Source organism: Thunnus maccoyii, chromosome 23 (genome assembly GCF_910596095.1).
Source record: "Thunnus maccoyii chromosome 23, fThuMac1.1, whole genome shotgun sequence".
NCBI classification, from domain to species: domain Eukaryota; kingdom Metazoa; phylum Chordata; class Actinopteri; order Scombriformes; family Scombridae; genus Thunnus; species Thunnus maccoyii.
This window is the reverse complement of record NC_056555.1, coordinates 22,691,606-22,719,600: the sequence shown is the minus strand read 5'-3', so window position 1 is coordinate 22,719,600 and position 27,995 is coordinate 22,691,606. Positions and strand designations below refer to the sequence as shown.

The 27,995-nt window shown below is 38.2% G+C and overlaps 2 protein-coding genes and 1 long non-coding RNA gene across 7 annotated transcripts; 1 reads left to right on the top strand and 2 right to left on the bottom strand.

The window, feature by feature from the left end:
- Positions 1-6: 6 nt before the first annotated feature.
- Positions 7-12,445, bottom strand: LOC121890402. 2 transcript variants are annotated; one of them, XM_042402614.1, is made up of 5 exons: positions 12,253-12,445; positions 7,280-7,350; positions 6,567-6,858; positions 5,347-5,478; positions 7-2,775 (listed from the first exon to the last, which is right to left on the bottom strand). In XM_042402614.1, exons 3-5 carry the CDS (start codon positions 6,844-6,846, stop codon positions 884-886), a joined length of 2,304 nt encoding a protein of 767 aa, XP_042258548.1. In that variant the 5' UTR covers positions 6,847-6,858; positions 7,280-7,350; positions 12,253-12,445; the 3' UTR covers positions 7-883. The 2 variants fall into 2 exon arrangements, with proteins under 2 accessions (XP_042258548.1, XP_042258549.1); XM_042402615.1 differs by having other exon boundaries at positions 6,567-6,855.
- LOC121890417 lies at positions 4,064-23,430 on the top strand. 2 transcript variants are annotated; one of them, XR_006093776.1, is made up of 3 exons: positions 4,064-5,488; positions 22,741-22,824; positions 23,351-23,430. It is a non-coding gene; the product is annotated as an uncharacterized LOC121890417 (long non-coding RNA). The 2 variants fall into 2 exon arrangements; XR_006093775.1 differs by having other exon boundaries at positions 5,426-5,488; positions 22,708-22,824.
- LOC121890403 lies at positions 18,479-27,824 on the bottom strand. 3 transcript variants are annotated; one of them, XM_042402618.1, is made up of 5 exons: positions 27,770-27,824; positions 23,343-23,413; positions 22,623-22,914; positions 22,015-22,146; positions 18,479-20,809 (listed from the first exon to the last, which is right to left on the bottom strand). In XM_042402618.1, exons 3-5 carry the CDS (start codon positions 22,900-22,902, stop codon positions 18,948-18,950), a joined length of 2,274 nt encoding a protein of 757 aa, XP_042258552.1. In that variant the 5' UTR covers positions 22,903-22,914; positions 23,343-23,413; positions 27,770-27,824; the 3' UTR covers positions 18,479-18,947. The 3 variants fall into 3 exon arrangements, with proteins under 3 accessions (XP_042258552.1, XP_042258550.1, XP_042258551.1); XM_042402616.1 differs by lacking the exon at positions 27,770-27,824 and adding an exon at positions 25,985-26,164; XM_042402617.1 differs by lacking the exon at positions 27,770-27,824 and having other exon boundaries at positions 22,623-22,911; positions 23,343-23,414.
- Positions 27,825-27,995: the final 171 nt, after the last annotated feature.

Here is a 27,995-nt window from a genome sequence, read left to right as displayed (position 1 = left end):
AGAAAATACCAAAATAAAAAAAATGATAACACACTTTACGTCACCAAGATTTTTCAGGATTTTCGCATCCCATTTGTGAGAACAATAATACATTTTCAATGTATTGATGCTTGTACACAACTGTTTCTAAATTTGATTACATTACATGATTTTATAATATGAGATTGCAATAGAAAAAATAAGCCACATAAGGAAAAGTTCAAACTTGTAAAACAAAAATGTAACCTGTGTTGTTTTTAACATTACTGATGTAAAAAACAATTAACAACAACAATTTATCAACAATTAATCAACCCATCAATCAATAAACTTTTTCATGTAATAGCATTTGAAGGCCACGCTAGAAAAGTATAAAAGATAAGACAAAGAAAAATTACAGGCTAAAAATAATCTTCAATAAGTTTGAGTGTTGCAGCTTCCAGTTTTGTCTTGATTCATTGTTTGTTCTGTTAATGAGTCAGAGTTGACAAAGTACTGTGTTGCAATCATAATAGTAGTCATAAAATACATCAGGAATGGAAAAAAAATGAAGAAATAACAAAATGAATCAAAATTTCAAATACAGTAAATAGTATTCATCACCACAAATCCTGTTTTAAAGGACTTACACACCCATGGTGCATTACAAGAGGTGTTTTCTCCTTCACTGTTGCCTGGTTTAACTCTTCTTAGGGCTATATTGGTGTGAACAAACTGCATGTTTGACATCTCCTTCAATCTCCTGTTGCACATGTCAAAGTACTTTTCTTGCACAGAAAGACACTTATATTTAAATTCAGTCTTTGTTATCAAAATTGTTTATTATACTCCACAGACCCCCTTTCAGTTCAACAGTCTGCATGAATGTTTATAGCATCTTTTGATAAGAAAAGGTATGATTAATCTAATCTGTGTGATTGACAGGAGAGATGACCAAGGGGGTGGAGTTTCTACCATCGTCATTAGTACAGGGACTTAAGTATGGAACAAGCTTCTCAGTGAAGGAACAGTCAGTAAAGGCATAGAGAAGATCCGCAGCATCTACGTCATAAAAACAAACAAGACCCTCCTCATAATTCACAAACACCCCCACCTTCTGAGGGTGTCTCTTCAGAGAGAGACAGACTGATTGGTTATCAATAGCCTCATACTCATCTCCATTCCTCAACCATAAAGTCCAGTAGCCGTTGTCAGGGCACAGTGTGATTTGTCCCTTCCTGCCGATCGACTCTTTGGCCACTCCTAAAGTCCAGGCAGTCTTCCCTTTGACCTGAACCTCAAAGTAAAATTTTCCTGAGGAAAAACTCTGCTTTCCTAATACATTAACACGACTGTTAAACCTCTCAGGGTTGTCTTGTAATTTCTTCCTCACATCTCCATGATGTACTTGTTTCCCATCGTCAGACAGGATAAGATTGGGATGTGCTGTATCAGAATCAAGAGTCACCTCTACTGCAAACTGCTGGACACTCTCCAGTTCAGCCTTCTTTCTTTCATATTGTTCTTTCTGTTCCCCAACATCAAATGTCTTGAGGTTCAGTGGGTGATTGGCAGGAGAGATAATCAGAGGTGCAGAGTTTGTACCACCGTCTCTAGTACAGGGACTGAAGAATGGGTAGAGTTTCTCAGTGAAGGAACAGTCAGTAAAGGCGTAGAGAAGATCTGCAGCATCTACATCATAAAAGCAAACAAGACCCTCCTCATAATCTACAAACACCCCCACCTTCTGAGGAGGCTGATTCAGAGAGAGACTGGCCCAATCATCATCATTAGCAACATACTCATCTTCATTCCTCAACATTATAGTCCAATAGCCATTCTCGGGGCTTGTTGTAATATCTCCTTTCCTCTTGATTGACTCTTTGGCCACTCCCAAATACCAGGAAGTTTTCCCTTTAACCTGAACCTGAAAGTAAAATCTACCTGAAGAGAAATGCTGCTCTCCTAAGATATTAACACATTTAATAAATCTCTTAGGGTTGTCTTGGAGTTCCTTATACACGTCACTACAACGTACTTGTTTTCTATCATCAGACAGGATGAGAGCAGGATGTGCTGTATCAGGATCTAGAGTCACCTCTACTGCAAACTGCTGGATGCTCTCCAGCTCAGCCTTCTTTCTTTCATAGTGTTCATTCTGATCACCAGATTCATGTGTCTTGTGGTTTAGTGTATGATTAACAGGAGAGATAATCAGAGGTGCAGAGTTTGTACCACCCTTATTAGTACAGGGGCTAAAGAAAGGGTAGAGTTTCTCAGTGAAGGAGCAGCCAGTAAAGCTGTAGAGAAGAGCTGCAGCATCTACATCATAAAAACATACCAGACCCTCCTCATAATCCACAAACACTCCCACCTTCTGAGGAGGCTGATTCACAGAGAGACCTTCTGGATCATCATCATTTGCTTCGTATTCACCCTCATTTCTTAACATTATAGTCCAGTAGCCATTCTCGGGTCTTGTTGTAATACTTCCTTTCCTCTTGATTGACTCTTTGGCCACTCCTAAATACCAGGCAGTTTTCCCTTTAACCTGAACCTCATAGTAAAATCTACCATTGGAGATACTTTGCTGCCCTAAGACATTAACACATTTGTAAAACCTCTCAGGGTTGCTTGGTAGTTTCTTCCTCACATCTCCGTGATGTACTTGTTTCCCATCATTAGACAGGATAAGATTAGGATGAGCTGTGTTGTGATCCAGAGTCACCTCTACTGCAAACTGCTGGACCCACTTTAGCTTTGGCTTCTTTCTGGTATCTTCTTCTTTCTGAGCACCAAAATAACGTGGCCTGACATCTAAAATAAGGCAGAGCACACACGTCAGTTTTGCAAAACAGCTTTTATAATGTTATGTGTTAACATGAGCAACATGTTGAATGTTTACCATTCAATTTTATATTTTCTCTAAAGTAACTCAAAAGTTTACTGTAGGGTTATAGTTATAGCTCTTGTAACAGTTTACAATTTACTTGATTGAAAAGCAGGACTGTTTCTTTTCCCAAATCAATTTCAGGAAGAAGGTGGTACTCAAATGATAAAAAAGCAGGATAAACACCTCAGGGGGAAGGCATATGCCAAACAGCTGTTTGGAGTGATCATCTTTCTTGGAGGGGTCTTACAGAGATCTCTACCTGTGGACTATGAAGTTCCACTGGAATGAGAATCCATATGAAGTGGTTCCATTTAGGGATGCACAATATTATCGGCACGTCATCAGTATCGGATGATAAAAGCTCTAAAATGAAATATCGGCATCGTCCATTTCTGCCAATTATGAGAGGCCGATTTGTTGCCATCTCCTCCGCCACCTATCTGTGCTTTCCTCCATGGACTGTTTCACCCTGACGGTCCCGGTGCTTCCTCCGCAGGCTCCACTTCAATCAAGCTGCCCATCAGACCCGCTGCTTCTTCCCACTTTAACTTGAATAACAGACCGGGGCTTGGTGCTCTGGTTGGATCCACATGGAGAGCCGGGACTAACGTTAGTTTCGAGGCTAGCGGAGCGTTAGCCGCAGCATTACTGGAGTGAAGCACAGCCAGCTAGCCTCTGCTAGCCTCCCAGCTAATATTAGCCCCGGTTCTGCATGTGGATCCAACCAGAGCACCAAGCCCCGGTTTGTTATTCAAGTTAAAGTGGGAAGAAGCAGCGGCTCTGACGGGCAGCTTGAGTGAAGTGGAGCCTGCGGAGGAAGCACCGGGACCATCAGGGAGAAACAGTCCATTGAGTAGCTGCTAAGTTCGGCTGCACAGATAGGAAACACCTTGACTGACAGGATGTACCACTCTGTTTGGAAAAAAAAATCTTTTTGGTTTATAATGGCGATTGGCAACCAGCGTATTAGGTGCATTACTGCCACCTTCTGCTCCGGAGTGTGGACCAGAGATAAAATCCTACACATCAATCCTGTCTGTCTAATGAACTCTACTGCTCCACCCACTTGGCAGGTTCATTAAAGTTTTAAGGCTTCCTAAATTCTTCCTTCATATATTGTCTTTCTTGATCATACTTAGTACAATCTATGCTTGCATGCATAATAGTCTCCTCAGCCATCTGGGAAAAAATATGTGCATATATCGGTATCGGCATCGGCAATCTGCCACGGTGAGTTGGAAATATCGGCATATCGGATATCGGCAAAAAATCAAATATCGTGTATCCCTAGTTTCATTGGATTTGTGTGTCTTATAGACTCGACTTAAACAGCTGTCAGTTGATCAACACCTGATTATAAAGTGGATCAGATGTATATGGAAAACTGAGAGATTCTGTAAACCATAAAAGAATTGCCAAAGAGAATTGCACCCTTATAGTGGTGGCAGAGTTTGATGTGCCTGTATTCTAGGAGTTATGTTAGTGGGGGGCAATAGGTCCTGGTAGGGTTTCCAAGGACCAGACCAGGAGTGACTAAAAAAATCCTTATTGATTGGCCAATAAGTGAGAGAGCAATTTTGTGTGGAAAAGGAAAACCGGGACCCTCTTCTAGTGCAAGCCCTGAGAGGGGCCTGGAGGCCACATCAGTACCTATCTGGCCCAGCATTGCCAGTCGGATAGTGGATGCAGGTAAAGGCCTTGGCGTTCAGATCCCAGACCACCTTCCCATTCACTTGAATGAGAAAGTGTGTCCAAACATTTGAGTGGTACTGTAGGTCTGCTGGTCTCATTAAACCATGACCTTCTCCAAGTACTTGGTTTATTTCTAAACGTCCACTGGCACAGTTCCTCCAGTGACACGGACATACAAACAAGCTGCTGTATGTTTTTTTTAAGTGATGTACTTATTTTCAGGATCTCAGAATTCGGAATATTTACTGATTTTTAGTTTTTATCCTGAGTACTTTTTATCACAGTATTTTTGAGATGTATGATGTGTTGTAATGTTGAATTATTTGGTACTGTACAACAGCAGCATTGTGTGTCCAAGGCAAATTTCTCTCTGGGACAATAAAGACTTATCTTATTTGTAGCCAAGTGTGGTGGTTGAGAGTCCAAGAGGCTGTAAAACGCTAAATTATCTCTTCTGGGTCTGGAGTTTCCCCAGTGAGGAGGTTCAAGTATCTTGGGGTCTTGTTAGACTAACAGATGACTGGTTGCAGTGAGCAACAAGGATGTGGTAGGTAAAAAAAAAAAAAAGGGGAACAGAGTTGTTGTTTTTTTCATATTGTGAGCCAGTTAACCAAATTTATTTTTCTACTTTTTCTTTTTGATGAAGGTGGTACCATGAAGAATGACAAATTAATCTCTAACATTATTTTTAAATATTTTTTTGTTAATACATTACTTTTAAGAGAATACTGTAACTCATAACTGAGGTAATAATTTATGAAATGCATGTGACACTGCTTTTCAGATTCCTTCCGCTAACTTACCTTTTGATCCTGAGTGGAAGTTTTGTGAACGCTGCACCAGATCATTCCTGCTGATCATTTCTAAAACCTTCATGGTTACCTGCAGAGCTCCAGGATCCTGATATTTCTGTCCCATTGGATCCACTGTGAGGTCTAAAACAAGGTAGAGCACACACGGTCAGTTTTGCAAAACAGCTGTTATAAAGTTATTTGTTAGCACATGCAACGTGTTGCATATTTATAATTCAGTTTTATATTTTCTATAAAGCAGGGACCTGCAGGCCACACCAGCACCTATCTGGCCCAGTCAAACTTGAGCAAGCAACATGGGTTCACTGGGGTTTGTTGCATTGCCAGTCGGATCGTGAATGAAGGTAAAGGCCTTGGTGTTCAGACCCCAGACCACCTTCCCATTCACTTGAATGAGAAAGTGTGTCCAAACATTTGAGTGGTACTGTAGGTCTGCTGGTCTCATTAAACCATGACCTTCTCCAAGTACTTGGTTTATTTCTAAACGTCCACTGGCACAGTTCCTCCAGTGACACGGACATACAAACAAGCTGCTGTATGTTTTTTTTAAGTGATGTACTTATTTTCAGGATCTCAGAATTCGGAATATTTACTGATTTTTAGTTTTTATCCTGAGTACTTTTTATCACAGTATTTTTGAGATGTATGATGTGTTGTAATGTTGAATTATTTGGTACTGTACAACAGCAGCATTGTGTGTCCAAGGCAAATTTCTCTCTGGGACAATAAAGACTTATCTTTTTTGTATTCAAGTGTGAAGTGGTTGAGATAAGTCCAAGAGGCTGTGAAAAGTTAAATGATCTCTTCTGGGTCTGAGGTTTCCCTAGTAAGGAAGTTCAAGTGTCTTGGATCTTGCTTCCCAGTAAGGGTAAGATGAAGAGAGAGAATAACAGATGACTGGTTACAGAGAGCAACAAGGATGTGGCAGGTAAAAAAGGGGAACAGAGTTGTTGTTTTTTCATGTTGTGAGCCAGTTAACCAAATTTATTTTAGCTTGTGAATCAATAAAGAGATATTCTTTGTCCTGGTACTTTTTCTTTTTGATGAAGGTGTTACCATGACAAATGACAAATCAATCTGTGACATTATTATTATTATTATTTTGTTTTTGTGAACACATTACTTTTAATTGAATGCTGTAACTCATAACTTATGTAATAATTTATGAAATGCATGTGACACTGCTTCTCAGATTCCTTCTCCTAACTTACCTTTTGGTCCTGAGTGGAAGTTTTGTAAACTTTGCACCAGATCATTCCTGCCGATCTTTTCTAAAATCTTCATGGTTACCTGCAGAGCTCCACGACCTGGATATTTCTGTACCATTAGATCCACTGTGTCCTGCCTTTCTGCATTCTCCAGCTGAGCCACTGGGATGCCTTTAAAGCCCTTCAGGATGCCATCCTGCTTCAGGAACCACTTGAAGTTTTTAAAATCTTTTTTTTTTAATTCTTCCAGAGTATTAAAGAGCTTCTCTTGAAGATTCGTCATTATGGCCTCCTGCTAAAAATAAGAGAAATTTTAATTAGGAAGGACATGTATTCAATTCTCATCTCATGACACTTTACCGCTATGACTTTTGTACATGTGCATTTTAAATGTAAATCATCTACTGCTTGAACAAACAGGTCACAACTTTGGTTATTTTCATAGTCTTTCACCACTGAAAACTCATGACAATCCACATTATCACATGAATTCCAGCTGAATACATTTACATCCTCTGTGAGGAAGCAAACAACAAACTTTTTGAAGCCACGTTCCAAGTGTGAGGCTTTTGGTGTCTGTATTTCATATCAAATGACTACATCTCATTTTTATTGTTGTACTTTCGGTGGGCAGTATCATGTTTTTATGAAGTGCTGCCCTCTGCTGGTATTACAGCACATTTAAGGATAAACTTTTATATTTTTACCTCACATACCTCTACAGGAGTTCATGAATGGTCAGCTGATAACGTTGGACGCTGAGAGGAGCTGTTTGGCCTGCGAAAACCTGAAGGCAAAATAATAATGATGAGATACTACACTTCACCATTGTCATTCCTGATGCTTAGACTGGGAGGTCAGAGGTCAGCTGCTGATCATGAGCCAACAAGCATACAGTGTCTTTCTCAAGGACAACTCAGAAGGAAAGATGCTTGTCAACATTATGATTTGAGGAACCACTGAACCTCCTGTATCACCTACTAGTGCTGCTACAATTGTTGGTGATAAACACTCATGGACAAAAATATATATATATATATATATATATCGAGGCCACATTTTACTACATCAAGCACTCAAAATGTATTGTGTGCATACGAGATACAATTCATTCCCACATTTTGATTAATTCATGTGCACAAGGTAAATGTATATACAGAGAGCCAACACAACAGACCAGCCTTTCTCCCTGAACCATCCAGTTCAGTGCACCTGCTTCAACTATTGGGTGTCAGACTGTGGCTGCCCACTGCTCCTAAATAGTCAGGATGGGTATATAATATAACAGTATAATAGGATGGGTAAGGATAAGATGCAGAGTATAAATTCCTGGCATATAAAATTATGTTGGCTTTTACTTATCTTCTGCGCATGAATGATCCAAAATGTGGAAACGAATTGTATCACACAAAAGCATTTTGAGTGCTTGATGCAGTAAAATTAGGCCTCAATATATAAATTGTTTTCTCTCTATGGCCCTTCCAGGGCTCCATACACAAAGGCAGTTTAAAGTGCTTTACACAATGTATTGAAGCAGAGCATTATGACTGCCTCCTGTGTTCACATTTCCTGGAGTCCGCTTGACTTCTATTCGGCTGAACACCAGCAAAGGAAGCAACTGTGGCTACAGCTCACAGCAAGTATTTTTGCTCTATAACTGAAATGTCTCTGAACAAGACATTGTTGAAGGGATGTGCCCTCTTATCGCCTTTCTTGAAATGATCTTCCATTCTACAATTTTTTAAAATGGGCATAATTATAATTTTGTGTGCCCTTGCTCACAGTTGGCCCAACATAGGAACTATTTTCTAACTATCCAATCTCATCACTATGACCCCTTCAGACATACAATCTGTAATATATCTGGTGTCATGAATGCATAACTAAAAGAGGACTTCACCAATTCAGCATTGCTTTCCTATAATATTGCTGGATTCACGATGGATAGTTTAAATAACAGGACTGAAATCAATGCAGCAGAACCAGAGATGATATATTTTTTACTCCACACATTCTTCTTTCCTGTCAGAACTTGGTGCCTACATTCCCCACAATGCAACAGAACTCGATTCAATCCACTGTACAGATTCAGGTGTGTTATGCTGGTAGTGGCTGATGTAGCCTGGAGCTGCTAGCCTCCAGCAGAGATGAGGAGCTACAGAGGTCTGGTAACCTCACTTCATTCTAAGTCCACACCCACAGATTTTCAAACTTGTAGTCTTCAGCCCCAACCGACGCTGACTCAAGTGATGTCACTTGCGGCAACTTATCCGATTTCACACTGCTCCGTCTGGCATTTTCCATATACATCTGATGCCGTCTTGGCATTTTGACATTACCTTTTTTTTTTTTTTTTTTTTTTACAACGTTTTGCATTTGGACACTCCCAACACCTGGAAACACACTATGATGTGTAAAATCGATGTTGTTCTCCTTTAACCTCCATGATATCTACATTAACCTGGTATCAATAAAGGCAGAAACATCAATCAAAATAGGCCTACTCATCTTACATGTCACAAAACTTGTTTTATGTTTTTTTGAACCAACAGCACTCGTAAGTGAAGTTTACTTTACCCGGACTACATGTGAATTAAAGAGGTCCAGAATATTGTCAGCAAAAACCACAGACATAAATAAAACCCCATAAGTTTTCAATAACAATAATTGCAAAAACCTCACACAGTCAAAAGCTCACAACATAATTTAACTGAGACTACAGTCATTTAATGGGGCTTTGAACCCATTTAAAAACTTTCATTATTCAACAGCTCTCTGCTAAAATCACTTTGGGTACTCCACATTGTTTTTTAAGTGCTCTGACAGAAGGATAGGAAAAATATTCATCTTTGCATTTTGACATGTGTTTGGTTTGGGCACAAGGATAACAGCTGGGTGTGGAGGGCAAAAAAATGTCACACTAGTACAAAGCATGAGCAGATATCAGTGCGAGGGAGAGGAAACAAGCTATAGGAGTGTTACACACTGTAAAATAAAAGAAAGAAAGAAAGAAAGAAAGAATTACAAATACATAGACCCATAGATTAAGAACAAAATGCTGTGTATGTTTTTTTCATTTTCTTTTATGTGTACTCTTTTAAACTGATTAAACTGGATATAGTGCTAGCTCTGACTCATAGGCCCAAAGTAACATGAGAGAAACTATGGCTTTATCAGTAATGATCTGAAGACAAACCCTACTGTACACAGCTAGAAACCAGGAGTTAATGTGTAAACATTTCTAACACTTCTTCACTTTCATTTTTGTTTTTGTAACATGATTTATTACTGAGAACTGTTTAAAACTCACACAATATTACAGTATTGCAAGTTTTGTAGACTGGGTTGATTTAACACTGCTGGTTCCTGGACAGAGACAACTGAAAAAAGTAATCTTCCCAAAATACAGAAAAACTAAAGCTGCAAGCAGCGTTGAACGGGCCCTCGCGCCTTTGCGCACATCGGGCCACCGCGCAGTCGAAGGGCTTCTGTCATGGGCATGTAGATGTCTTCAGACCCGGGCTGTTTTCAGACAGTGCAAGAAGGAGATAAACATCACTTCCTTTGTCCACTGTTTTGCCTGCTGCTGGGGATGCTTTGCTGAAATTTCGTAGGGGGCGCTATTCAGCCAGTTTGCATCACTGATGGAATATTGTCATTAGGACGTGTTCAGGCCGGGACTCTTATCAAACATGTAAAGTTTGGTGCAGACTGGAGCATTTACAATAAAGTTATAGCAACTTCCTCTGTCATGGCGAAGCATCAAATCTCAACAGTGTGAGGATGAGAATTTTCTGCAGGGTGAGACATGTCTGTCTTGCTCACACCTGTGGCATCAAAATTATGCAAGTTTTGGGCCCATTTACTTGAATTTCAATTAGTAAACAAAACTCTTGATGAGTTTGTGTGTAAAACAAATTAATTTACTAATTTTCATCAAGTCTATTTTTAGAAAAGTAAAGACTTATAACCCACATGACCTGGTCAAAGTTTGATTGACATGTGTACTGTCAGATGTGTAGAGACGATAACTAACTGCAGCTGGACACAGAAAAATACTCATATATTTGAATGGAGAGTGTGAGTGTACCGCTAGGTGCTGGGCTCTAAAAAAGGAAAAACTGCAGTACAGAGCTACAAATTTTAGTTTTGATTTTATTTTTCTGCAGCACTTAATCACTTAACAGTCACCCTCACTCCATTTTTTCCTTTCCCCTCATAGGTCATCCCCACTTCTGATTATACATATAAGACCTACAATTATTGTAAAATAAATTATAATAACCCCAAACTTCATACAAAGTTTGTATATAATGTACTGTAAGTATATAGACCTTTCTGCTAAACTGTCACTAAACTGTCACTCTCACTCAATGAGCTCCATTCAACCCCCACACCCATCCCCCCCTCCTCCTATTCTCTCTCTCTCTCTCTCAGTTGGAGAGGAGAATGTCACTCTTCTTGTGAAATCACCTCATAAATCCCATGACTTTGGCCAAAGCTTACATTAAAAATCACATTTTTTTGTAGGACATTTCGTTGCAAATCCATTGATACAGGTTTCAAAGTGGTCAGACTTATAATTTAGACATCAGAACCATTTGTTTGACACAAAGTCCATCCATGCCTAGAGATTGCCTCCCCATTGGTTTACATTGTAAGGTGTGATGTGGCACTACAACTTTCAGGGCTTATTATATCTAAACCGTTTGAGTTATTACAAAGTTTTTAACAACTGTTGTTCAGCACAGTGTCATAAGTCATGTATTCAAGTTTGAAGCTGATACCATTAACGCCCTAGGAGGAGATAGCGTTTCTTGGGGGTCTAAAATTGGCGCAAAGTCGTACTTTGATGGGCATATTGCGGACTTCCTGTTGGATTTAGGTCAGGGGTGTCAGCGTATGATTTGTAGGTCTTGATGAGACGAATAATTGAGTTTTGGTTCGATCTCTCTACGATATTCCTACGGGCTGTGGCGGCCATATTAGATACATAGGTGGCGCTATAGAGCACATTTTGGCACTTTGGGGGATAATTTTTACATTTTATCAAATTTTTCACCAGACCTGATGTGTGTGCCAAATTTGGTGAGTTTTTGAGCATGTTTAGGGGGTCAACTTAAGTGTTGAAGTGAAATAATAATAAAGAAAGAAGAAGAAGAAAGAAACAAACACACGAAATACAATAGGGTCTTCGCCCCTTTGGGGCTCAGGCCCTAAAAACAACTTCCGTGAAAGAGATGAGGCAGAGACATGGAGGACTAAGTGTTCACCTTAAAGACCACCAGTTACTAGACATGTAATATCAGACCGTAAATAATTTAGCACAGAAAAATATGTTAAATGATTTTTTTTAAAAACAAAACAAAAACTCACCCAGAAGAATTCAGAGGAGAGTCATTAAAATGTAGAAAGATTAGCAAAACATTGTTATTATTCAAACACCAAAAGTGGCCATATTAAGGTTAATATACCGTATTGGCCTCGATTCCCTCAACTGTACTACTTGTCCAAGGAAGTTGGACAAGTAGTGCACTCACTGCAAGGTAATCTTCCCAATTTCAACCTCACCAAAAATGTAGAGACAAAGAGAATTACACATACAATTTTACGTCCACCAGTGTTGAGAGATTTTATACTTGAGCACAGATAAATGTGTTTTGTAATTTATATTTAAAAAAAAACTCACCAAGCAGGATTCAGCACAAAATTCTTCAAATGTAGAAAGATGAACAATAAAGTTGAATTATTAAATTATTAAACCTCAACTAAAATTTGCCTTTGAGTTTCCAGATTAAGTTTCTGATTTTCAGTCAAGGAGAAGTAGATGCTGTTTTGACCTCAGCTTGCTCTTTCTTCGTCCTGTTGAATTTCCAGCCTCCTCCCCCCTTATGAAGCTTGTATCTGTCACAAACCACCACTTCTTGTCATCTTTCAGTTTTGTACAGGTACCCTCCCTTCTCTCTTGCTTAGTTTCCTCTTTCAGGGACACTCTACGTGAGCACAGACACAAAGCATCAGACCACCTCCAAAAAGATATAAAAGTAGAAAACAAAACATAACACAATTCACATCTATGGTGGGAGATGTGCTTCCTTCTGCTTCAGCAAAATAAACCTTCTTCAATTTTGTTATTACTACAATTATAGAAAAAAAAGTTAGAGAGTTAATCTAATTTTTATGCCTCAAAAAGTCAATGACAGCACACTGTGAAAACCACACGGCTAATGCTAAAGATTTGCAGAGAAAGATCTGACTTCCCTTTTGCAGAGTGAAACATGCTCATAAGAATTTTAGCAGGTGTTAACCACAAATGAAGAAATGTATAGTACATGTTGTACTTCCTGCCTCTATTCTTATCATTATTGTCAGGGGACTATATTTCCCGTAAAAGCAAATTAAGATTCTTGTCTGAGAGGCAAGAGTGGAAAGTTAACAGACATGCACATGCACAAAGTTAACAAGCAAATCCACAGACTGAGGCTGGATGCACGTTTAACAATGATTTGTTGCAATGTAGAGCAAAGTTGACTGAGTTGCTTGAAAAGCAAATTAACATGCATGTGATTTAGGTGTGAATTATAAAGAGTTGGATGCTCTAAACTCTACAATCTTGCTCATAAGGACTGTATGAGCAAAAAACAGAAGTGAAGAAAAGTTTTTGTGTCTGTATTTCATATCAAATGAGTATAACTATAGTTCTATATATATTTCATATATATATATAGTGCCAAAAACCTGCATTCTATCTAATAGCCATCAGGGAGCAACTCAAGTCTTCTTCAATACAGCATGATGTTCATTTTGAAAATTATGGCCCCATTTAGAGTTAAATACATGATAAAGCAGCGTATGCTTTAGGGCGTGGATACATAAAAGACCCACCAATGGGTTGGATGATCATCAGTTTTTCCGGTGATTACATTTTGTTTTAACGTTTTTAGGCCTGTTTTTCACTAGCGAAATTAGCATTAGCATTATCACTATCACTGTTAACCATAGATTGTAAATGCACTGTGCTAACCAAGCTAACAGCTTGTGCTATGGTCAGCTCCACCCTCTCGTCCAAATATGGTCACTTCTGGCTCCAAAAATCAAACATGGCAACGGCCAAATCCAAGATGGCGACAGTCAAATCACTACACTGGAGGCTTCAAAATGGCAGTTTGCAAACCAATGGGTGACGTCACGGTGACTACGTCCATATTTTATACAGTCAATGACTGTATCTAGTTTTTATGACGTGCTGCCCTCAGCACATTTAAGGATAAACTTTTATATTTTTACCTCACATACCTCTACACGAGGTCATGAGGTCAGCTGATGACGTTGGACGCTGAGGGGAGCTGTTTGTCTTAGGAAAACCTGAGGGGAAAATAATAATGATGAGATACTACACTTCACCATTGTCATTCCTGATGCTTAAACTGGGAGGTCAGAGGTCAGCTGCTGATCATGAGCCAACACACATACAGTGTCTTTGTCAAGGACAACTCAGAGGGAAAGATGCTTGTCAACATTACAATTTGATGAACCACTGAACCTCCTGTATCACCTACTAGTGCTGCTGCAGTTGTTGGTGTTAAACACTCATCCTGTTTATTTTTACAGCAAATATTTACATACAAAGGCATTTTAAAGTGATTTACACAATGTATTGAAGCAGAGCATAATGACTGCTTCCTGTGTTCACATTTCTTGGAGTCCACTTGACTTCAATTCAGCCACACACCAGAAAAGGAAGCAACTGTGGCTACAACTCACAGGAAGTATTTTTTGACAAGAAGTGCTTTTTCATACAACAACAACTTTTTGCAGTACGACCCTTCAACACCTGTAAACACACTATGATGTGTAAAATCGCTGAAGTTCTCCTTTAACCTCCATGATATCTACATTAGCCTGGTATCAATTAAGGCAGAAACATTCATTAAATAGGCCTACTCATCTTACATGTCACAAACCTTGTTCTATGTTTTTGAACCAACAGCACTCGTTAGTGACTGAGTTTACTCTACTTGGTCTACATGTGAATAACAAACATAAATAAACAGTAATTACGAAAACCTCACACAGTCAACAGCTCATAATATAATTTAACTGGAACTACAGTCATTTAATGGGGCTTGGAACCACTGTTTAAAAACTTTCATTACTTAACAGCTCTCTACTAAAACACACTTTGCATGCTGCACATTTGATGTGTTTGGTTTGGGTACAAGGATAACAGCTGGGTGTGGAGGGCCTGAATGTGAATCACATTTACAGAGAACGAACACCACTCATTTCATAGCCAGGTCACTCAGGGATCAATCAGACACCAAAAAGATTGACAGGAACATAATGAAAGCAAATAGAAGAAAATGTGGAAAAATGTTCCACTAATACAAAGCATGAGCAGATATCAGTGTGGGAGAAGAAGCAAACTATAGGAGTGTTATACACTGCAAAATAAAAGAGAGAATTACAAATATGTAGTACCTATAGATTAATAACAAAATGCTGTTTATGTTTTTTCATTCATTGTGATTAAAGTTTCTTTCATGTGTTTCAAACTGGTTAAACTGGATATAGTGCTAGCTCTGACTTGTTGCCCCAATTCAACAGTAACATGAGAGAAACTATGGCTTTATCAGTAATGATCTGAAGACAAACCTTGTTGTATACAGCTAGAAACCAGCAGTTAATGTGTAAACATTTCTAACGCTTCTTCACTTTCATTTTTGTTTTTGTAACATGATTTATTACTGAGAACTGTTTAAAACTGACACAATATTACAGTATTACAAGTTTTGTAGACTGAGTTGATTTAACACTGCTGGTTCCTGGACAGAGACAACTGAAAAAAAGTAATCTTCCCAAACCAACTTCACTGACACTTTACATAGGCAACTCTGTGGCCACAGCGTCAGACCAGCTCAAGGTGTAGTAAACAAGTGTCAGTGTACAGAATACAGTAGGGACACATAAGTTTTACCTCATACATATCCTCACATATATTCAATACTACCCATTTTAACACACAGTTAAGTTAAACAAATTCAGTTCAATAATGGAGAAAATCACTTTTCATATTGGTTTTAATATTCTAAAATATATTATTATTATAATTATCATAATTATTATTATGATTGTTATTATCAATCATAATAATGGGAATACAGAATGTGGCGAAACACTTCTGGAAACCAGCAGTGCCTTTCACTATACCTCATGTCTGGTTCAGGCTTCTATACAGGAGGTTCCGTAAATGGTCAATGGACTTCACTTATATAGCACCTTTCTAGTCTTCTGACCTATGAAAGCACTTAACACTCCATGCCAACACTCACCCATTCACAAACACATTCATACACTGATGGCAGGATCAAGGTTGATGTCTTGACTGATAAGACCCAATCAGGGAGCAAACGTGGGTGTCTCCACTCATCCAGACTAAAACGCAAACCCTTGAGTGTAATTTTGCTTAATTAAAATACATTTCTAGCCAAATGAAAGACATGACAGTAATGTTATATAACTTGCTAACACACAATATATGTACCTTGTGTTTAGAGTGCATGGAGAAATTAAAACTGGAAGAAAACATGAATGCTTTTAGTCCTATTTAGAACACGGGGTAGTGCTGCACTTCAGCCTTGTGTGGCTGAAATGAGTATTACCAGGCAAAACCTAAAAGACGATAAAAAGCTTGAGGATTTTCTGTTGTTTTGATACTTTAAAAAATATTTATCAAAGATTTTAAAACCTTTTTCCTGCCATTAACAAAATGCATCTCAAACTTGCTCCTTCTTCTTAACTTACACAATATGATTTAATTATGGCCTAAGTATCCTTAGGCTCATTTATTGACTAGTTTCTTTTTACATATTATTGCCACAGATGTAAAAAAAAAACTTGTGGATAATAATATTAATTTCAAATAAACTTCACAAGGAATGAACAGCAAGGATTGGTCAGACAAGACTGGAAAAAGTAATCTTCCCAAATTCAACCTCACCAAAATGTATAAACAAAGAGAATAACATATACTATTTAAAAACCACCAGTGTCGAGAGATTTTATACTTTATATTCAATAAAACTCGCCAAGCAGGACTCAGCAAAAAGTTCTTCAAATGTAGAAAGATGAACGATACAGTTAAATTATTCTATCATAAACCCAAACTAAAAGTTCCCTTTGAGTTTCCAGATTAAGTTTCTAATCTTCAGTCAAGCAGAGGTAGATGCTGTTTTGACCGCAGCTCGCTCTTCTTCCTGTTGAATTTCCAGTCCCTCCCTTATAAAGTTACTCACGTTTTTCTACAAACCACCACTTCTTGTTTTGTACAGGAACCCTCCCTTCTCCCTTGCCTAGTTCCGTCATTCAGGGACTCTACATGAGCACAGACACACAAAACATTCACATCTATGGTGGGAGATGTGTTTCCTTCTGCTTCAGCAAGATAAACCTTCTTCAACTTAATTATTACTACAATTATAGAACCAAAAAGTTAGAGAGTTCATCTAATTTTTATGCCTACATCTCATCCTTGATGGATCAAATGGTCGACTACATCTCATTGTGAAAACCACACAACTGATGCTGATAATGTGCAGAGAAAGATCTGACTTCCCTTTTGCAGAGTGAAACATTCTCATGAGAAAGATTCGCAAGTGAAAAACAAAGAACAAATGAAGAAATGTTTAGTACATGTTGTACTTCCTGCCTCTCACCTTATCATTCTTGTTAGGGGCCTATATTTCCTGTAATGGCAAAGGCAAACTTTATTTATATTACGATTCTTGTCTGAGAAGCAAGAGTGCATAAAATTAACAAACAGATGAATCCACAGACTGAGGCTGGATGTACATTATATGATGATTTGTTGGAATTTAGAGCAAATTTGACTGCATAAGCAACAATCAGAATTAACAAACATATAATATAGGTGTAAATTATTATTGAAGAGTTGGATACTCTAAAGTTTAAGAGCAAATGTTCAATTCATTTCTACTTTTTAAAATATATTTTTTAAAAATAAGCTGATTTATTGAATAAATTATCAATTTGTAAACATTTTATTTTAAAAGCCAATTCAGAAAACCAGTAATACTGTTATCAACTCTTTAAGTTCAGAGAAAATTCCAATTTTAACAGGAAACCCGCCCACATGTCCTACTTTGTCATTTTTTTGTTGAATACATTTAATAGACGACATCATTGTTGATGTGTCGATCACAGGAGTTTAGACATTTTTTTGCTAGAAAAACAATAGCTTGAAAACTTTAATTTTGAAAGAAAAACTTGTTTGTAATTTGTTCATAATGCACCCAGTGTCTCATTGTTAATAAAGTAACAAGTGGTCCAAGCTGTAATGTAAATTCTTATCAATGTTGACAGATTGGGTGCTGTTGCAGAAAACACTGAATGTTAAGTGACAGACACATGACAGAAAGATATTCACCCAAAATTCATTCCAACAATTCTTTTATATACAGAAAATTAGAAAATAACAGAAAATGATAAAACACTTTATGTCACCAAGATTTTTCAGGATTTTTGCATCCAAGTTATGAGATCAATAATACATTTTTAATGTATTGATGTTCATCCACAACTGAATCACATTTGATTACATTACATGATTTTATAACATGAGATTGCAATAGAAAAAATAAGCTACACAAGTAAAAGGTCAAACTTCTAAAAGACAAATGTGACGTGTTGTTTCTCAACATAACTGATCAAAATATTAGCAGGTTTTTCTGCTTTTTAACATTACTGATGTAAAAAACAAAACAATTCATCAATCCATCAATAAATAAACTTTTTCATGTTATAGCATTTGAAGTCCGCATTAAAAAAATATAAAAGATAAAACAAAGACAAAAGAAAAGATAAAAATTATTTTCAATAAGTTTGAATGTTGCAGCTTCCAGTTTTGTGTCTTGATTCATTGGTGGTTCTGTTAATGAGTCAGAGTAAAGAAAGCGATGTGCTGCAATCATAATAGTAGTAATAAAATACATCAGAAATGGAAAATAAATGAAGCAAAAGCAAAATTCATCACAATTTGAAAGTGAATAGTATTCTTTACCACAAATGCTATTTTACACACTTAAACACCCATGGTGCATTACAAGAGGTGTTTTTTCTTCCACTGTTGCCTGGTTTAACTCTTCTTGAGGCTATATTGGTGTGAACAAACTTTTCTTGTTTGACATCTCCTTCAATCTCCTGTTGTACATGTCAAAGTAGTTTTCTTGCACAGAAAGACACTTATATTTAAATTCAGTCTTTGTTATCAAAGGTGTTTGTTATACTCCACAGACCCCCTTTCATTTCAACAGTCTGCTGAATGTTTATAGCATCTTTTGATAAGAAAGAAGAAGTATGATTAATCTAATCTGTGTGACTGACAGGAGAGATGATCAGAGGAGCAGAGTTTCTACCATCATCATTAGTACAGGGACTTAAGTATGGAACAAGCTTCTCAGTGAAGGAACAGTCAGTGAAGGCGTAGAGAAGATCTGCAGCATCTACGTCATAAAAACAAATGAGACCCGCCTCATAATCGACAAACACTCCCACCTTCTCAGGGTGTGTCTGCAGAGAGAGACTGACTGAAGGTTCATCAATAGCCTCATACTTGTCTCCATTCCTCAACCACATAGTCCAGAAACCCTTCTCAGGGCTCAGTGTAATATCTCCCTTCCTGTCAATTGACTCTTTGGCCACTCCTAAAGTCCAGGCAGTCTTCCCTTTGACCTGAACCTCATAGTAAAATTTTCCTGAGGAAAATCTCTGCTTTCCTAAGACATTAACACAACTGTTAAATCTCTCAGGGTTGTTTGGTAAGTTCTTCCTCACATCTCCATGACGTACTTGTTTCCCATCGTCAGACAGGATAAGACTGGGATGTGCTGTATCAGGATCCAGAGTTACCTCTACTGCAAACTGCTGGATGCTCTTCAGATCGGCCTTCTTTCTTTCATATTGTTCTTTCTGTTCCCCAACATCATGTGTCTTGAGGTTCAGTGGGTGATTGACAGGAGAGATGATGAGAGGGGCTGAGTTTGTACCACTGTCTTGAGTACAGGGACTGAAGAATGGGTAGAGTTTCTCAGTGAAGGAACAGTCAGTAAAGGCGTAGAGAAGATCTGCAGCATCTACGTCATAAAAGCAAACAAGACCTTCCTCATAATTTACAGACACCCCCACCTTCTGAGGGTGTTTCTTCAGAGAAAGATCGACTGGTGGGTGATCATTAGCCACATACTCATCTCCATCCCTCAACCATAAAGTCCAGTAGCCGTTGTCAGGGCTCAGTGTGATTTGTCCCTTCCTGTTGATGGACTCTTTGGCCACTCCTAAAGTCCAGGCAGTCTTCCCTTTGACCTGAACCTCATAGTAAAATCTTCCTGAGGAGAAACTCTGCTTTCCTAATACATTAACACATCTCTTAAACCTTCTAAGGTTGTCTGGGAGTTTCTCCCATACATCACCATCATGTACTTGTTTTCTATCATCAGACAAGAAGAGAGCAGGATGTGCTGTATCAGGATCCAGAGTCACCTCTACTGCAAACTGCTGGACACTCTCTAGTTCAGCCTTCCTTCTTTCATAGTCTTCATTCTGATCACCAAATTCATGTGTCTTGAGGTTCAGCGTATGATTAACTGGAGAGATAATCAGAGGTGCAGAGTTTTTACCACCATTATTAGTACAGGGGCTAAAGAAAGGGTAGAGTTTCTCAGTGAAGGAGCAGTCAGTAAAGTAGTAGAGAAGATCTGCAGCATCTACATCATAAAAACAAATCAGACCCTCCTCATAATCCACAAACACTCCCACCTTCTGAGGAGGCTGATTCAGAGAGAGACGGACCGGATGATCATAATCATTAGCAACATAGTCATCCTCGTTCCTCAGCATTAAAGTCCAGTAGCCATTCTCAGGTCTTGTTGTAATACTTTGTTTCCTCTTGATCGACTCTTTGGCCACTCCCAAATCCCAGGCAGTCTTCCATTTAACCTGAACCTCATAGTAAAATCTTCCAGTGGAGATACTCTGCTGCCCTAAGACATTAACACATCTGTAAAACCTCTCAGGTTTGTTTGGTAGTTTCTTCCTCACATCTCCATGATGTACTTGTTTCCCATCATTAGACAGGATAAGATTAGGATGAGCTGTATCATGATCCAGAGTCACCTCTACTGCAAACTGCTGGACCCACTTCAGCTTTGGCTTCTTTCGTGTCTTGAGGTCTAAAACAAGGTGGAGTACACACAGTTTTGCAAAACAGCTGTTATAATGTTATGTGTTAGCATATACAATATGTTGCATATTTATAATTCAATTTTATATTTTCGATGAAGCAACTTAAATGGTTACTCTGGGGTTATTGTTACAACTTTTGTAACAGTTTGTAATTTACTTACTTGAAAAGCAGGACTGTTTATTTTTTCTTAAGCAATTTCAAGAGGAAGGTGGCACTCAAATGATAAAAGGGAGGATGAACACCTCGGGGGGGGAGGCATATGCCAAACAGCTGTTTGGAGTACTTATCTTTCTTGGAGGGGTCTTACAGAGATCTTTACCTGTGGACTATAAAGTTCCACAGGAATGGTAATCCATGTGAAGTGGTATCATTGGATTTGTGTGTGTCATAGACTCAACTTAAAAAGCTGTCAGTTGATCAACACCTGATTATAAAATTGATCAGATTTATATCGAAAACTGACAGTGTGATTCTGTAAACCATAAAAGAATTGCCAAAGAGATCCTGGTGGCAGAGTTTAATGTCCCTGTATTCAAGGGGTTATGTTAGTGGGGGGCAATAGGTCCTGGTAGAGTTTCCAAGGACCAGACCAAGTGTGACTAAAATATCCTTATTGACCGGGACCCTCTTCTAGTGCAAGCCCTGAGAGGGACCTGGAGGCCACACCAGCACCTATCTGGCTCAGTCAAACTTGACCCAAAAAACATGCTGGTTAATTGGGGTTTGTTGCATTGCTAGTCGGATTGTGGATGCAGGTAAAGGCCTTAGCGTTCAGACCCCAGACCACTTTCTCATTCACTTGTAAAAAGTTAAATTACCTCTTCTATCTTGGGGTCTTGTTTCCCAGTAAGGGTAAGATGGAGTGAGACTAACAGGTGACTGGTTGCAGAGAGCAACAAGGATGTGGAAGGTAAAAAAAAGGGGAACAGAGATGTTTTTTCATGTTGTGAGCCAGTTAACCAAATTTATTTTAGCTTGTGAATCAATATAGAGATATTCTTTGTCCTGCCACTTTTTCTTTTTGATGAAGGTGGTACCATAAAGAATGACAAATAATCTGTGACATTATTTTTATTATTATTTTGTTTTTGTGAACACATTACTTTTAATTGAATGCTGTAACTCATAACTTATTTAATAATTTATGAAATGCATGTGACACTGCTTTTCAGATTCCTTCCGCTAACTTACCTTTGGATCCGGAGTGGAAGTTTTGTAAATGCTGCACCAGATTATTCTCGCTGATCATTTCTAAAACCTTCATGGTTACCTCCAGAGCTTCAGGATCCTGATATTTCTGTCCCATTGGATCCACTGAAAGGTCTAAAACAAGGTAGAGCACACACGGTCAGTTTTGCAAAACGGCTGTTACAAAGATATTTGTTAACACATGCAACATGTTGCATATTTATAATTCAATTTTATATTTTCTATAAGGCAACTTAAAAGGTTACTTTAGGGTTATAATTACAACTCTTGTAACAGTTTACAATTTACTTAATTGAAAGCAGGACTGTTCCTCTTTCTTAAGCAATTTCAAGAAGAAGGTGGCACTCAAATGATAAAAAGGAGGATCAACACCTCAGGGGGAAGTCACATGCCAAACAAACACATGCCAAACTACTTTTTCTTTTTGATGAAGGTGGTACCATGAAGAATGACAAATCAACCTGTGACATTATTTTTAATTTTGTTTTTGTGAACACATTACTTTTAATTGAATGCTATAACTCATAACTTATGTAACAATTTATGAAATGCATGTGACACTGCTTCTCAGATTCCTTCTCCTAACTTACCTTTTGGTCCTGAGTGGGAGTTTTGTAAATGCTGCACCAGATCATTCCTGCCGATCTTTTCTAAAACCTTCATGGTTACCTGCAGAGCTCCACGACCTGGATATTTCTGTACTATTAGATCCACTGTACGTGTCCTTGCTGCTTTCTCCAGCTGAGCCACTGGGATGCCTTTAGAGCCCTCCAGGATGTCATCCTGCTCCAGGTACCACTTGAACTTTTCAAACTCATCTTCTTTTAATTTTTCCAGAAATATAAGGAGCTCCTCTTTAAGTTTCGCCATTATGGCCTCCTGCTAAAAATAAGAGAAATGTTAAATAGGAAGGACATGTATTCAGTTCTCATCTCATGACACTTTACCAGTATGACTTTTGTACATGTGCATTTTAAATGTAAAACATCTACTGTTTGAACAAACAGGTCACAACTTTGATTATTTTCATAGTTTCAGTCTTTCACCACTGCAAAACTCATGGCAATCCACATTATCACATGAATTCTAGCTGAATACATTTACATCCTTTGTGAGGAAGCAAACAACAGACTTTTTGCTGCCACGTTCCAAGTGTGAGGCTTTTGGTGTCTGTATTTCATATCAAATGAGTATATCTCATTTTTATTGTTGCACTTTCAGTGGACAGTATCATGTTTTTATGAAGTGCTGCCCTCTGCTGGTATTACAGCACATTTAAGGATAAACTTTTATATTTTTACCTCACATACCTCTACAGGAGTTCATGAATGGTCAGCTGATAACGTTGGACGCTGAGAGGAGCTGTTTGGCCTGCGAAAACCTGAAGGCAAAATAATAATGATGAATCTGATGCCGTCTTGGCTGGACACTCCCAACACCTGGAAACACACTATGATGTGTAAAATCAATGTTGTTCTCCTTTAACCTCCATGATATCTGCATTAACCTGGTATCAATAAAGGCAGAAACATCAATCAAAATAGGCCTACTCATCTTACATGTCACAAAACTTGTTTTATGTTTTTTTGAACCAACAGCACTCGTTAGTGAAGTTTACTTTACTCGGACTACATGTGAATTAAAGAGGTCCAGAATATTTTCAGCAAAAACCACAGACATAAATAAAACCCCATAAGTTTTCAATAGCAATAATTGCAAAAACCTCACACAGTCAAAAGGTCACCACATAATTTAACTGAGACTACAGTCATTTAATGGGGCTTTGAACCCATTTAAAAACTTTCATTATTCAACAGCTCTCTGCTAAAACACACTTTGGGTGCTCCACATTGTTTTGAAGTGCTGTGACAGAAGGATAGGAAAAATATTAATCTTTGCATTTTGACATGTGTTTGGTTTGGGCACGAGGATAACAGCTGGGTGTGGAGGGCAAAAAAATGTCACACTAGTACAAAGCATGAGCAGATATCAGTGCGAGGGAGAGGAAACAAGCTATAGGAGTGTTACACACTGTAAAATAAAAGAAAGAAAGAAAGAAAGAATTACAAATACATAGACCCATAGATTAAGAACAAAATGCTGTGTATGTGTTTTTCATTTTCTTTTATGTGTACTCTTTTAAACTGATTAAACTGGATATAGTGTTAGCTCTGACTCGTAGGCCCAAAGTAACATGAGAGAAACTATGGCTTTATCAGTAATGATCTGAAGACAAACCCTGCTGTACACAGCTAGAAACCAGCAGTTAATGTGTATACATTTCTAACGCTTCCTCACTTTCATTTTTGTTTTTGTAACATGATTTATTACTGAGAACTGTTTAAAACTCACACAATATTACAGTATTGCAAGTTTTGTAGACTGGGTTGATTTAACACTGCTGGTTCCTGGACAGAGACAACTGAAAAAAGTAATCTTCCCAAAATACAGAAAAATTAAAGCTGCAAGCAGCGTTGAATGGGCCCTCGCGCCTTTGCGCACATCGGGCCACGGCGCAGTCGAAGGGCTTCTGTCACGGCCGTGTAGATGTCTTCAGACCCGGGCTGTTTTCAGACAGTACAAGAAGTAGATAAACATCACTTCCTTTGTCCACTGTTTTGCCTGCTGCTGGGGCTGCTTTGCTGAAATTCGTAGGGGGCGCTATTATGCCAGTTTGCATCACTGATGGAATATTGTCATTAGGACGTGTTCAGGCTGGGACTCTTATCAAACATGTAAAGTTTGGTGCAGACTGGAGCATTTACAATAAAGTTATAGCAACTTCCTCTGTCATGGCGAAGCATCAAATCTCAACAGTGTGAGGATGAGAATTTTCTGCAGGGTGAGACATGTCTGTCTTGCTCACACCTGTGGCATCAAAATTATGCAAGTTTTGGGCCCATTCACTTGAATTTCAATTAGTAAACAAAACTCTTGATGAGTTTGTGTGTAAAACAAATTAATTTACTAATTTTCAAGTCTATTTTTAGAAAAGTAAAGACTTTTAACCCACATGACCTGGTCAAAGTTTGATTGAAATGTGTACTGTCAGATGTGTAGAGACGATAAGTAACTGCAGCTGGACACAGAAAAATACTCATATATTTGAATGGAGAGTGTGAGTGTACCGCTAGGTGCTGGGCTCTAATAAAGGAAAAACTGCAGTACAGAGCTACAAATTTTAGTTTTGATTTTATTTTTCTGCAGCACTTTATCACTTAACAGTCACCTTCACTCCATTTTTTCCTTTCCCCTCATAGGTCATCCCCACTACTGAATTATACATATAAGACCTATAATTATTGTAAAATAAATTATAATAACCCCAAACTTCATACAAAGTTTGTATATAATGTACTGTAAGTATATAGACCTTTCTGCTAAACTGTCACTAAACTGTCACTCTCACTCAATGAGCTCCATTCAACCCCCACACCCATCCCCCCCTCCTCCTATTCTCTCTCTCTCTCTCTCAGTTGGAGAGGAGAATGTCACTCTTCTTGTGAAATCACCTCATAAATCCCATGACTTTGGCCAAAGCTTACATTAAAAATCACATTTTTTTGTAGGACATTTCGTTGCAAATCCATTGATACAGGTTTCAAAGTGGTCAGACTTATAATTTAGACATCAGAACCATTTGTTTGACACAAAGTCCATCCATGCCTAGAGATTGCCTCCCCTTTGGTTTACATTGTAAGGTGTGATGTGGCACTACAACTTTCAGGGCTTATTATATCTAAACCGTTTGAGTTATTACAAAGTTTTTAACAACTTCTGTTCAGCACAGTGTCATAAGTCATGTATTCAAGTTTGAAGCTGATACCATTAACGCCCTAGGAGGAGATAGCGTTTCTTACACATACAATTTTACATCCACCAGTGTTGAGAGATTTTATACTTGAGCACAGATAAATGTGTTTTGTAATTTATATTTAAAAAAAAAACTCACCAAGCAGGATTCAGCACAAAATTCTTCAAATGTAGAAAGATGAACAATAAAGTTAAATTATTAAATTATTAAACCTCAACTAAAATTTGCCTTTGAGTTTCCAGATTAAGTTTCTGATTTTCAGTCAAGGAGAAGTAGATGCTGTTTTGACCTCAGCTTGCTCTTTCTTCGTCCTGTTGAATTTCCAGCCTCCTCCCCCCTTATGAAGCTTGTATCTGTCACAAACCACCACTTCTTGTCATCTTTCAGTTTTGTACCCTCCCTTCTCTCTCACTCTACGTGAGCACAGACACAAAGCATCAGACCACCTCCAAAAAGATATAAAAGTAGAAAACAAAACATAACACAATTCACATCTATGGTGGGAGATGTGCTTCCTTCTGCTTCAGCAAAATAAACCTTCTTCAATTTAATTATTACTACAATTATAGAAAAAAAAAGTTAGAGAGTTAATCTAATTTTTATGCCTTAATCTCATCCTTGATAGGTCAAAAAGTCAATGACAGCACACTGTGAAAACCACACGGCTAATGCTAAAGATTTGCAGAGAAAGATCTGACTTCCCTTTTGCAGAGTGAAACATGCTCCTGAGAATTTTAGCAGGTGTTTACCACAAATGAAGATGTACTTCCTGCCTCTATTGTTATCATTATTGTCAGGGGACTATATTTCCCGTAAAAGCAAAGCAAGCAAATTAAGATTCTTGTCTGAGAGGCAAGAGTGGAAAGTTAACAGACATGCACATGCACAAAGTTAACAAGCAAATCCACAGACTGAGGCTGGATGCACGTTTAACAATGATTTGTTGCAATGTAGAGCAAAGTTGACTGAGTTGCTTGAAAAGCAAATTAACATGCATGTGATTTAGGTGTGAATTATAAAGAGTTGGATGCTCTAAACTCTACAATCTTGCTCATAAGGGCTGTATGAGCAAAAAACAGAAGTGAAGAAAAGTTTTTGTGTCTGTATTTCATATCAAATGAGTATAACTATAGTTCTATATATATTTCATATATATGTATATGTATATATATAGAGAGAGTGCCAAAAACCTGCATTCTATCTAATAGCCATCAGGGGGCAACTCAAGTCTTCTTCAATACAGCGTGATGTTCATTTTGTAAATTATGGCCCGATTTAGAGTTAAATACATGATAAAGCAGCGTATGCTTTAGGGCGTGGCTACGTTGTGATTGACAAGTTGCTACCACAGTGACAGTGTTGCTTACGTAACGTAACCATGGTGTATGGGAGTAGCTGCTGCTATTTCACAGTGTGTTTTCAGTTCACTAAAGTTTATTGTAACATTTTGGTCACCCAAAAAAGTCTTGTTCAGCGTTTGGTTGTTATAAAAGACCCACCAATGAGTTGGATGATCATCAGTTTTTCCGGTGATTACATTTTGTTTTAACGTTTTTAGGCCTGTTTTTCACTAGCGAAAATTAGCATTAGCATTATCACTATCACTGTTAACCATAGATTGTAAATGCACCGTGCTAACCAAGCTAACAGCTAGTGCTATGGTCAGCTCCACCCTCTCGTCCAAATATGGTCACTTCTGGCTCCAAAAATCAAACATGGCAACGGCCAAATCCAAGATGGCGACAGTCAAATCACTACACTGGAGGCTTCAAAACGGCAGTTTGCAAACCAATGGGTGACGTCACGGTGACTACGTCCATATTTTATACAGTCAATGACTGTATCTAGTTTTTATGACGTGCTGCCCTCTGCTGGTATTACAGCACATTTAAGGATAAACTTTTATATTTTTACCTCACATACCTCTACACAAGGTCATGAATGGTCAGCTGATGACGTTGGACGCTGAGGGGAGCTGTTTGTCTTATGAAAACCTGAGGGGAAAATAATAATGATGAGATACTACACTTCACCATTGTCATTCCTGATGCTTAAACTGGGAGGTCAGAGGTCAGCTGCTGATTATGAGCCAACACACATACAGTGTCTTTGTCAAGGACAACTCAGAAGGAAAGACGCTTGTCAACAT